The sequence below is a fragment of the Esox lucius genome, chromosome 24 (genome assembly GCF_011004845.1).
Source record: "Esox lucius isolate fEsoLuc1 chromosome 24, fEsoLuc1.pri, whole genome shotgun sequence".
NCBI classification, from domain to species: Eukaryota; Metazoa; Chordata; class Actinopteri; order Esociformes; family Esocidae; genus Esox; species Esox lucius.
Window position 1 is genome coordinate 23,583,159 of NC_047592.1, and position 12,239 is coordinate 23,595,397.

Consider the following 12,239-nt stretch of genomic DNA (forward strand, 5'->3'; position numbering starts at 1 on the left):
ATGGAAGGAGGTTTTCACTCAAAATCTCACGATACATGGCCCCATTCATTCTTTCCTTTACAAAGGGACCAGTCGTCCTGGTCCCTTTGCAGAAAAAAAGCCCCAAAGCATGATGTTTCCACCCCATGCTTCACAGTAGGTATGGTGTTCTTTGGATGCAACTCAGTAGTTCTATTTTGGTTTCATCTGACCTTATGAAATTCTCCCAATCCTCTTCTGGATCATCCAAATGCTCTCTAGCAAACCTCAGACGGGCCTGGACATGTACTGGCTTAAGCATGGGGACACGTCTGGCACTGCAGGATTTGAGTCCCTGGTGGCGTAGTGTGTTACTGATGGTAGCCTTTGTTACTTTGGTCCCAGCTCTCTGCAGGTCATTCACTAGGTCCCCCCGTGTGGTTCTGGGATTTTTGCTCACCATTCTTGTGATCATTTTGACCCCACAGGGTGAGATCTTGCGTGGAGCCCCCGGATTGAGGGAGATTATCAGTGGTCTTGTATGTCTTCCATTTTCTTATAATTGCTCCCACAGTTGATTTCTTCACACCAAGCTGCTTATCTATTGCAGATTCAGTCTTCCCAGCCTGGTGCAGGTCTTTTGTTTCTGGTGTCCTTTGACAGCTCTTTGGACTTGGCCATAGTGAAGTTTGGAGTGTGACTGTTTGAGGTTGTGGACAGGTGTCTTTTATACTGATAACAAGTTCAAACAGGTGCCATTAATACAGATAACGAGTGGAGGACAGAGGAGCCTCTTAAAGAAGAAGTTACAGGCCTGTGAGAGCCAGAAATCTTGCTTGTTTGTAGGTGACCAAATATTTTACTGAGGAATTTACCAATACATTTACTAAAAACCCTACAATGTGATTTTCTGGATATTTTTCTCATTTTGGCTCTCATAGTTGAAGTGTACCTATGATGAAAATTACAGGCCTCTCTCATCTTTTTAAGTGGGAGAACTTGCACAATTGGTGGCTGACTAAATACTTTTTTGCCCCACTGTAAGTTCACTTGCTGTTCTACATGGAAGAACATATCGGTTAACCCAGCAACAATTTTGTTAGTTAACCAAGGGAAATTCTGTAGACAGATAATATATTGGCAATTTACTTTAAGGGATATTCACTGTCTTTTGAATACATTGCTAGAGGCATGTGGGTTAAATTAAAGCCTTGGTATAAAATGAATAATCAACTCTAGGGTCCATGCATTCCCTAAAAACATATGAAACTCCATGGAATGGTAATGCTGCTCTTTAGGGTCACCTCATTAATTAATGAACTCAGAATGAATTGATGGTTTAAGAATAACGTACCAAAGTCTTCCTGCTCTTCATCAGTGTGACGGTGATTCCGTCGACAGTAACATAAAGTTTCTTCAGATAGGACACTCCAGCCAGACCTCGCTCCTCGTTCTTACCCTCCACAGAGAACCACGGACCTAAAACACAACAAATCCAGTGCTAGAACTTCAGAACCCATAGCCCAGTTAGAACCCATAGCCCAGTTAGAACTCCAGAAGCCATAGCCCAGTTAGAACTCCAGAACAGCATCATCTTGAGTTTACCGGTGTGGTTCTTGCAGGCCCTGGCCAGGGTATAAGTGCAGGTCCCCATGAAGGTGTAGAACTTATCATCAAAGGTGTTATAGTGGGGGTCTCCAGAGATCACACAGTCTTCAGAACCTGGGGTAGACAGGACAGATGTGGTCAACCCCCCCAAACTTTCCTGACCTGAAGGGACCGTTTTGACTCTAGAAGACTCTTACCGATTGGGTAGCAGTCCAGCTCTCCTCCCTGCACCTTACACTCGTGCATGGGGGGGCAGTCAGATGGATTACAGCTGATGAAAGGAGCGTTACAGACACACTTCATTTGACAGTTCTCCACGTACCACTCTTCACCAGGCTAGAGGAAGGAGGGGAGGGTTGTGTCAGTGTGGAGTCAACAGTCATATCAGACATGTCAAAGTCACCAGAATATTGGCATCCTGATGATATAGCAGTGTCCAGTACCTCATAGTATTGTCCATCGGAGTGTTTGCAGCCACAGGAGCTTTCTTTGACACACTTCCCGGCGCTGAGGATGTACCCAGAGTCGCACACACATCCCTCTGAACAGGGCCTGTCACATCCCGTGGGAGGTTTGGAACAGGTGGGTTGGCACGGGGCGGCGCATGGTACATAGTGACTGTTGGCAGGGCATTTCAGAGCTGGAGAAATGGAGAGAATAGATGTTAGGACATCAGTCTTACAAAACATATCTACTTTTATTTAAATAGGATATTTTCTAGATGTTCATTTTTATATTAGGGATGCACTAGTACTAATATAAAACTGGTCAAAAATGTTGAAAACTAAAATATCAACCAAAGAGGGATCCTGGGCCATTTCTCCGACTACACGTTCTTCAACTATGCCAGGATGTGAAAGGTGTGGTCAATAAAAGTGAATCAATAAAAGCATCTATATCAGTAAGGGAGCATTTGGCTTGATAACTTCACTGTAAAGGGATAGTCAGAACTATTCTTCAAGTTAGTAACTGGTTTCCAAATTTTAGTTTGAGGCATTATAATGGCCTTATAAACCTTTGAGAGAAAAAACACTTCAGATTCTGGAATAGCTGAAGTATATTATTTCTCAGTAATAACTAGGTGTTATTGAACAGAATGATGCTAATAATAACAGTCTTTGGTGTTTAATCTTACATTATGGTCATTATCGTCATCTGTAACACATATTTCCACTCACGGCAGAAGGTGCTGTTCCTCCATGGTCCTAAGGAGACTCCTCGGTCCTGACATTCATTGACATACGACTCAATGGCTTCACACAGAATGGGCTTGGCACCTCCCAGTTCACACAGGTCAAACACACAGTCCTTGAAGAATTTCTGACACAGATCAAAACACAAGCATTTCAGACATGTTTCAAAAACATACGTTTAAGTACTGTATTCTTGTTCACAGCATATCCCTGCATTAGCGTAAATACTCACATTGGGGTTGACCTTGGGGTGACAGACAGCAAAAGGTCCATTCTTGTCCAGTAGCATGCCACAGTATCCAGAGCTCTCATACCGGTCCTGTTCTGCATAACTACAGTCTGGTGTGGTGACGTTGGGCGGCTTGTTACAACTGGAGGGAGATGAAGAGTGTATCAGTTGTGTTTGTGAGCGTGTGTGAATGTCTATGTGAATGACTGTGGTAGAATGACTCTTTACTTGGGATCTGTGACCCAGCTGTGTCCAAAGTCATTGGGGTTGGTGGTCAGAGAACCATCCGGTTTCCTAAAGTCATCGTTGGAGTTTCCATTGTAGTCTCCACACAGTCCACAAAGCTTGTCCTTGTAGCTGAAAACAGAAACACAGATTTTGTAATTTTTCTGTTTGTTTGGTGAGGTATTCTTCTGGATATTTTTTAGGGCATATGCTGTTGTGAACTTCTGTAAGGTCTCTGTGGTTTGGGAAGCTCTGACTCACTCTTTAATGACTTTGATGTCCATGTAGTGATTTCCATCGTATCTTACGGTGACACCAAAGTTCATGGCTACAGTATATAGAGTACCAGACAGTAGTACAGACACTCCTGGAGCTGGGGTCAGGGGGATGTTCACGTTGGTACTGTTCAACTAGAAGGAGAACATTGATATAGATTAGTGATTAGACATTTTAAACAAACAATAGACTTCCTAAAGATGTCAGAGGGGACAATGAAAACCTCCTGAAGTTTTGGGGAGGTCCTCAAAACACTTGTTTCTTTGTTCAGTTTATATCTGTGTTTTGAACGTACATTGTGTAATTTATGCGGCAAGATGCTCTGAATTAAAAGAGAATATTGTCATGTGTATTTTTATTCAAAAATGTCATCCTCATCTATTTCAGTCTCTCTGTCTGTCCACCAATCACTGTCGTTTACCTGCACGACGCCTCCCTTGAGAATGGAGATTTTCACCCCGCGCACGTACACGTGCACGGCCTTCAGGTAAGAGATGGTCGGCTGGTTGTAGCGGTTCTCGTTGTCGGCTTGCACCTCAAAGTGAGGCACTGACGTGTCATTACAAGGTTCAGATATCAGATAGCTGCAGTTCCCCATGAAGTTGTAGTTCTTTCTGTCGAAGGTGGTGTAGTGAGGGTCACCAGACACTATACAGGTGGAAGTGTCTGAGGGGAAAGAAATGAATGAACTAATATAGCAAATGAACAGTTGATTAAAATCAGATAGCTAGGAATCAATTGCAGTTGATTAAACTGTTTAATGTCTTAAGGCTGTGGAGAAAATTCAACGAGGTGGATAAGATTTGTAAGGTCTTAAAATGTTATACCTAGCTGCTTATGTTATTTAACTATTATAATACTGACTGATTGAGACCATCCTTAAGGGTTTCCCAAGCATTCTCATAATAATCAGTAATACTGATTCTGATAACCTTTCAGGGTTTCTACCAGCGTGATAACTAAACCGCACCTTTAGGATAACAGGCTCCACTGCGGCATTCCTCTGTGGGAGAGCAGGAGTTGTCCACACAGTCAAGGGTGTAGTTACCAGCACAACGACACAGTTTGGAGCAGCCATCACCAAAGATGACCTCTCCTGGCTACAACAACAGAGATGGGAAATAAAGGAAAAATTAACACTTACTAAGATGTATAACATGGTTTATTTGGGATTTCATCCAAGTGTTGTTTGCATTGTTGGTGATTGTCATGTATATTTCTGAATAGAGCATTGACAATTTCCCTGTCATTGGATATTAGATTAATGTTTCATATAACTAAAAAATACATGAATGTATTATATAATGTATCATACTGTATATCATTTTGTAGTGTTCTATCCGTTTGAACATCCACAGACTAATAAAGCCAGATCATGTCATACCTCATAGTAGTCGCCTCCTTCCAGACAACCACAAGTTTCAGTACGGACGCAGCGTCTCCCTTTGAACACAAAGCCTGGCTTACAGAAACAAGCGCTGATACAGGAACCACTGCAGTTAGTAGAGGGTTCCTTACAGCTGGGAATGCAGGCTGGGCCACACTCTATGTACTCAGCATTGGGAGGGCACTTCACTACAAGGGGAAGAGAAGGAGAGAATTATGAAAGACAGGAAAAATGAAAGAGTTAGGGGAAGAGTTTTACATGTACAGATAGGGACGGTAAATGGAAAGGAAAGAGGGGACGATAAGGCTGGTTTGCGGTACTTGGTAGGGATACAAAGCGTTAACATCAGGACTGATTAGGTAAATAACACTATTATTAACATGAACATAGAACATGCTTTCTGACTCCAACTGTGAGAATAAGAATGCATTTGTGTTCTGACCTGGTGGTTCTGGGGTCGTGGGTTTGGGAGTTGGGGGTTTAGGTGTAGTTGGTCCTGGAGTTGGGGGTGTAGATGTTCCTAGAGGTGAGAGTTTAGGTGGTGAGGTTGTGTTGTATTTGTTTCCCGGGGGAAAGTGTAGATACATGTAGCTCATAATGGTTTCTTCTCAAATAATATAGGGAGCCTCATTTACAGTAGTTCTTTTACAATAATATACATTTTCACATTTCACAACTTGTTGCACATTTAGTTATGAAACTGAGATCATACAATTGTAAAGCACTTCTCAACCAAAAATGCTTTAAGATCTTAACCCACAATAAATGCCCAGCAAAATAAATAGCATCCACTACAATTTTGTTATAACGGTACTGTAACCAGTGGTTGGCATTCTCATTAACCACCCTGTTTGTGTGTGTGTGTTTGTATTGTGTATCATACCTAGTGGGTAACATCCTAACTCTCCACCCTGTTTGTGTGTGTGTGTGTGTGTGTGTGTGTGTTTGTATTGTGTATCATACCTAGTGGGTAACATCCTAACTCTCCACCCTGTTTGTGTGTGTGTGTGTTTGTATTGTGTATCATACCTAGTGGGTAACATCCTAACTCTCCTCCCTGTGTGTGTGTGTGTGTGTGTGTGTGTGTGTGTTTGTATTGTGTATCATACCTAGTGGGTAACATCCTAACTCTCCTCCCTGTTTGTGTGTGTGTGTTTGTATTGTGTATCATACCTAGTGGGTAACATCCTAACTCTCCTCCCTGTTTGTGTGTGTGTGTTTGTATTGTGTATCATACCTAGTGGGTAACATCCTAACTCTCCTCCCTGTGTGTGTGTGTGTGTGTGTGTGTGTGTGTGTGTGTGTGTGTGTGTGTGTTTGTATTGTGTATCATACCTAGTGGGTAACATCCTAACTCTCCTCCCTGTTTGTGTGTGTGTGTGTGTGTGTTTGTATTGTGTATCATACCTTGTGGGTAACATCCTAACTCTCCTCCCTGTTTGTGTGTGTGTGTGTGTTTGTATTGTGTATCATACCTAGTGGGTAACATCCTAACTCTCCTCCCTGATTGTGTGTGTGTGTGTGTGTGTTTGTACTGTGTATCATACCTAGTGGGTAACATCCTAACTCTCCTCCCTGTGTGTGTGTGTGTGTGTGTGTGTGTGTGTGTGTGTGTGTGTGTGTTTGTATTGTGTATCATACCTAGTGGGTAACATCCTAACTCTCCTCCCTGCAGACCACATTCTTCTGTCATGGAACAAGAGGTGTTGTGACACTGTATCACACCTCCACCCAGACACACACACTTCTCTTTACAGCCCTCCAGGTACCAGTTATGGCCCACCTGAAACAAAAAGATTAAGAAAGACAAAGACTTACTAACACTTTCAAGTGCTCTTTTCTTTCTGTATTTATCCGTATTCACAATATACTCAAAGTATATTACACCAACAGCATGAAGCTTGATATACATATCAATGTTTATATTGAGAAAAATAATAAAAATGTCTTTCAATGATTGACCACAAACAAGGTACTCACAGGGTATTGGGTAAATCACTAATAACAGCAAAATTAGTCTAACTAGTCAAAGGCAGGAAAAATAATTACCGGTCTGTAATTGTTATCCTTGTCGGTGCAGCCACACTGGTTGGGTGGGACACACTTGTCCCCACTGAGAATGAGACCTGTGTCACACACACAGCCCTCCACACAAGGTTGGTTACAGGTGGAGTTGGAACTTAGGTTTGAACAGGTGGATGGACAGGCGCTACCACAAGAATTGTAGTGGCTGCCTGGGGGGCACTTCAGTGCTGGAGGGGAACAGAGGTAATGGATTGGTTAGAAAAGGAATCATTATTGCCCAACAGTTTTATGATACTGAGGAGTGGACATGCAGAAGCAGACATGACAGAGTATGAAGACTGTTCCTTGTGGCACACCACTTTAGTTATACTGATTCTTCCCAAGAGAAGTTGCACTGTCTAAGCAGTCATTTAGCCAACTGTATTATACAATAATGGATGAGACTGATGGATCTCAGGCAATGTATTCAACCATCAACACTATATAATGAAAGGTGGACAGTTATGTTGGTCTGGGATTTCTGAGGAATTTGAGGGAAATCCATATTTGGGCTGTGCGTTTCAGTACATATTAATGACTTACGACAGAAGGTGTTGTTCCTCCAGGTGATATGTACTCCAGCTGAGGCACACAGGTCAGCGTAGCTCTCTATAGCTTGACACAGAGCCACAGTCCCTCCTGTAGCACATTGATCATACACACAGTTCTCCTGGTAGATGTTGGGGGGAACCACTGCATGGCACGGCTTGAAGATACCTGAGAGTGAATGCAGAAAGGTTGATGAAGTTTTTAATTAATAAAATATTTAGTTTGTATAAAAGAGGACGTCTTAGCATAGAATTTGCATGTAAATCACTGTGAGCATATGTATGTTTCTGTGTATGTCTGTGTTTGTTTGTCTTTGCGTACATACATATATTTGTTTCTCTCTGTGTGTTTGTCTGTGTGTGTGTCTCACCTTTGGGGTCACTAATCATGCCACAGCTGGTGGGTTTCTGAGCTTCTGCCTCCACCTTAGGATCACAATCCTCCTCTCCTCCACCGTGAGTACAGCTAAAAGAAGAGATGGAGGGATGAAGGGAATAATGAAGGAAAGAAAAGAATGAAGGGATGAACCTCAAAGATGTCTCAGTTGAGGACTGAAATTATATCTCCTTACTCCAGTCAGACGTATGGGTCATAAGAAATGTAACATAGTCTGTGATCGAAATGAGGTTTCTAGTACCAATGGACAAGACTGGATAAATAAACACATTTCAGAGAAAATGTGTGTTTGTGTGTCAGGTGTTTCAGGTGTGTGACTCACTCCGGGCGGTTGTCAGGGACCTGCCAGCTCTCTCCCAGTTCATTGGTGTTGCCGGCTGGTTTACCGTCTGGTTTGATGTTGTCGTCACCGGGCTGGCCGTTAAAGTTTCCTACAAGAACAGTCGTTAGAGTAACTCAGTTGATTTTGATTCTGTACATTTCAACATTTATTGTCAGGGCCGGCCCTAGGTATAAGCAACATAGCTGGTTGCTTAAGGGTCCCGACCACTAGGGGGCCCCAAACCAATAGTGAGCCCTGGACCACTAGGGGAGAGGGGGCCCCCAAATCCAGTTACAAGGCTAGGGCCGGCACTGCATACAAACACACAACTGGGTTGACGAACCCAAAGATTCTAATTCAGTTAAATCAAGATAAATATACATACTACATAACTACTCTCCCCAAGAGTGGATATAATAAATGTGAACTGAGGATGAGGACTTGCTTGCTGTGCCTGGTTACTTTCAATCAACTGATTACTGATCAATACTTTTCTATCATGTTGTGTAATAATAGTGACGTTGATTATGTCTTACCACAAAGTCCACAGAGCAGTCCGTTGTAGGAAGAGGGCAGAGTGACGTCAGCGTGGTGGTCACCATCAAACCTCACCCTAAGGCCAAAGGTCGTCTCCAACACAACAAACTTGCCACTCAAAAAGACCTTCACCCCATTGGTCAGAGTCACAGGAGGTGTCAGAAGTGTTCCGTTCACCTGGGAAATGGGAAGAAGTGATGATTAGGTGGGTTTCACATTAGCCATAGAATCACACAACAGCATTTGAAATATCTTTGAACTGTGTTGCAGTAATAGACAAACAATTGTGTCCCAGACTGCTGTACCACCCCAGACACTCTTAAATGTTACTTTTTTTTAATATCTGATAGTTTACCGTGTCAAGTATACTCTTATCTTGGGAACATCAATGTTAACGTTTTTAACTGAAATTGTAACACTGTAGAGAACTCGTGGTTAAGAGAATCCAAAACGCTCCTCACCAGTATTTTGCGTCCCTGACCCAGGACGACGGTGATTCCGTACACCTTAACCACAACGGCTCGGACGTAAGACACAACTTTGTTAGCGCCTCGGTGCTCGTTCTGGGTGTCCACGGTGAAGTACGGCATCCCGGAGGTTTCATTGCAGGGCTTGGTGAGGGTGTAGGAGCAGGAACCCATGAAGTGATGAACTCTCTTATCAAAAGAGGTGTAGTGAGGGTCTCCCTGGACTGTGCAAATTCCTGTTTCTGTTGGTAGGGCAACGTAGTGTTTAGTTTTGGTTCATATTGTTTCATTTTCAATTAAGTTTGAATTGTTGAGGGAACACTAATAACCAATAGCAATATTCCTGAGAAAAAATATATCCACAATATAAAAGTGCACAAACTTGAGTGTTCAGAACGGTGAAGCCCCTTTCAATTCGATGCTTTGATATTTTGTCACAAAAATGTTGGTTCCCAAATGGCCAGTAGAAAAATACACACACAATGAAATAAATGTTACTCTATCATACCCAGTGGATAGCATCCGTAGTCTCCACCCTGCAGGCCACATCCTTCTGTTATGGAACAGGTGGTGCTGTGACACTGTATCACACCTTCACCCAGACACACACACTTCTCTTTACAGCCCTCCAGGTACCAGTTATCACCCACCTGAAACAAACAGATCATGGTGAAGGATTATTAACTTTTTTTTACAGGGAAATCAACAAAATGCGTGAGGTTGGCCCCCCACCCAAAACAAAACTTTGGCAAAATAGGCTTCATTATTTTTGCTCCATTTGTGCTGGTTTGTGCCATTACATTTTTCATTTATGCTGCTGTCATTTTTTAGATATTAAATAGTGTGCGAGGTGAAGGCCAAAGTCCAGTGACAAGCCTTATATGGATTCCTGTACACTGAGCGCTCCAAGTATGAAGATTATTTTTGGCAAAACGAGCATCAGACAAAGCATGGAATAAAACGAGGATTTTGAATTTATTTCATGGTCGACTGCTGAAGCTTGAAAAATGAATGAACAGTAATGCAGAGTTGTCTACCTTTCTACCCGACAGGTAAGGTAACATTACATACCTAATTTAGCTAATTAGCTAGATAGATAAGGTAAACTATGTTTAAGTTACTGGTAGATTGATGATTACTGGGAAACAATACTTCAACAGAAAATAATTTGGTGTTCTTGTTTCTTATATTTCTAGAAGTGCAGATACATTTTAGGAATGTTTTTGGTCGAGACGATAAGCTAACGCTAGCTAGTTAAGTTACGTGTCTGAGCAGACACTCCTTGATTTCATCTCCTGCTTGAAAATAGTTTTAAAACCTAGCAAATATTTGTTGTGTTCTCTGCAAACGATAAAGAGAAAATGAAATGTATTGTGGGTTGTTTGATCAAACCTAACGCATAAACGATTACTGCTTGGAATAGGCTCTGTGCACAAGCGTATTGATGAACTTCCACTTTAGCCAGATGTCGGCATATCATTTTCCGGTTTACTTAAGGCGATCACCCGCATCGCCCAAAATGTCAGTTTTTAGTAGATGTCTCCAAGACCTGCCTAAAATATGCATTAGTGATGTCCATCGAATTGTTGATGCCTGGTCCCCTGCTCCAACAAGCAAGCTGAACAAGGGATTCAAACTCTACGTATCGAGGTATCTGCACAACTACGAGGGTAAGTAGTTTACTGTGGTGTGCCGGCCGGCTATCGGCTAAGCTAGTTAGCGACGTGTTCCTTTCCTTTTGAAGTCATTGAATGGCGCAAGTATTTAAGTATATAAAAAATCACCTTTTCTGACTATTTCTAGTCTAGCGTTTGAAGTCATTGAATGGCGCAAGCCATATTTTATTAAAAAGAGGACATTCTCCTGATTAAAATGATGCCCCACTTGTACCTTGAAACTTAAATGAGTCACGTACAATATATATATTTTTTTTTCGTACAACAGCATCTCTCATCTTGTTGTGAGTTTAAGTGTTTACTAATGTGGATGAGTATTAGTAAGTAAACCGGAAACTGCAATACCGACTTCTAGACAAAAGCAGAAGTTCCTCACTACGCTGGTGCAGAGTCTATTAGCAATTACATTGACTTTAAGCCCTGTACCAACTGGTCAGAACCGGCATATTATTGTTTCCTCAACAATGGTTTTATGGTCAGCTAGCAATGGCTCGATTATGCTTTCAAGTTTGCAGAATACGGCAATGCATCGAAGGCCATAGATAGCCCAGGTGACGTTTTGATTGGTATAGTTGTTTACAATCTGTGTTCTGTAGTTATGAGCTCATTAACATTGACACTAATTAAAAAACACATGTCAGTGTTTATTGCTCCAGCATTGATGACTGGAGGTGACACTGCTTCGGACCAGTCAGTACGCTCATAGTTAGTAGTGATCATGTCAGATCCTAATGGAGCTAAAGGAATGTCAACTGGTATATTTTACAAACGAGCCCTACTTACAATCCAAAACCTCTTAACACATACAAGAAACAGTACATGTAAACATTGAACTTGAAGATGTGAACAGTGTTTACAGTATCACGTTTTGAAGGTGTTTATTAATGTGCTAGTGCACTGATATTTTAGATGTGCATTTTTTAATGAACAGTACCAGTCAAAAGTCAATTGAATGGGTTAGTGTCCAAACCTTTGAAATGTACAGTATATTGTATTAAGGTGATATAATACTAAACCTTTACAACACCTTGGTGCTCCATGTCATATTCTTTGTGAACTCATGAACAGTACTTACAGCGTGGTAATCTCCCGAGGTGTCAACACAGCCACAGTCTTTAACCGGAACACACTTGTCATCACTGAGGATGAAGCCGGGGTTACACTTACACCCCTCCACACACCCCTCGGAGCAGCCAGGGGGTCCGCTGACACCCAGACAGGTCTCTGGACAGGAGCTCACACACATGGAGTAGGAACTGTTGGGAGGGCAGGTCAGAGCTGGGGAGAGGGAAAGGTGACGGTCAGTATAATGAGATCTTCATGAATCAGAACTATGGAAGGAATAAATGACC

The 12,239-nt window shown here is 42.2% G+C and overlaps 1 protein-coding gene across 2 annotated transcripts in view; it reads right to left on the reverse strand.

Moving 5' to 3' along the window:
• The window catches only part of zanl (zonadhesin, like), a 66,062-nt gene that overhangs the window by 22,057 nt on the left and 31,766 nt on the right, over window positions 1-12,239 (reverse strand). Inside the window, exons 51-71 of one of the 2 annotated variants that reach the window (XM_034290682.1) lie at window positions 11,963-12,165; window positions 9,720-9,861; window positions 9,206-9,453; window positions 8,744-8,921; window positions 8,208-8,316; window positions 7,860-7,954; window positions 7,484-7,657; window positions 6,926-7,128; window positions 6,518-6,659; window positions 5,319-5,396; window positions 4,874-5,064; window positions 4,460-4,589; window positions 3,911-4,155; window positions 3,475-3,623; window positions 3,217-3,345; window positions 2,992-3,130; window positions 2,745-2,886; window positions 2,010-2,206; window positions 1,764-1,902; window positions 1,564-1,680; window positions 1,313-1,437 (exon numbers count right to left, since the gene is read on the reverse strand). In XM_034290682.1, coding sequence (XP_034146573.1) covers window positions 1,313-1,437; window positions 1,564-1,680; window positions 1,764-1,902; window positions 2,010-2,206; window positions 2,745-2,886; window positions 2,992-3,130; window positions 3,217-3,345; window positions 3,475-3,623; window positions 3,911-4,155; window positions 4,460-4,589; window positions 4,874-5,064; window positions 5,319-5,396; window positions 6,518-6,659; window positions 6,926-7,128; window positions 7,484-7,657; window positions 7,860-7,954; window positions 8,208-8,316; window positions 8,744-8,921; window positions 9,206-9,453; window positions 9,720-9,861; window positions 11,963-12,165 — 3,275 coding nt within the window. Of the gene's footprint in view, window positions 1-1,312; window positions 1,438-1,563; window positions 1,681-1,763; window positions 1,903-2,009; window positions 2,207-2,744; window positions 2,887-2,991; window positions 3,131-3,216; window positions 3,346-3,474; window positions 3,624-3,910; window positions 4,156-4,459; window positions 4,590-4,873; window positions 5,065-5,318; window positions 5,397-5,905; window positions 5,933-6,517; window positions 6,660-6,925; window positions 7,129-7,483; window positions 7,658-7,859; window positions 7,955-8,207; window positions 8,317-8,743; window positions 8,922-9,205; window positions 9,454-9,719; window positions 9,862-11,962; window positions 12,166-12,239 lie in introns of both variants that reach the window. The other variant, XM_034290683.1, reaches the window with a different exon arrangement.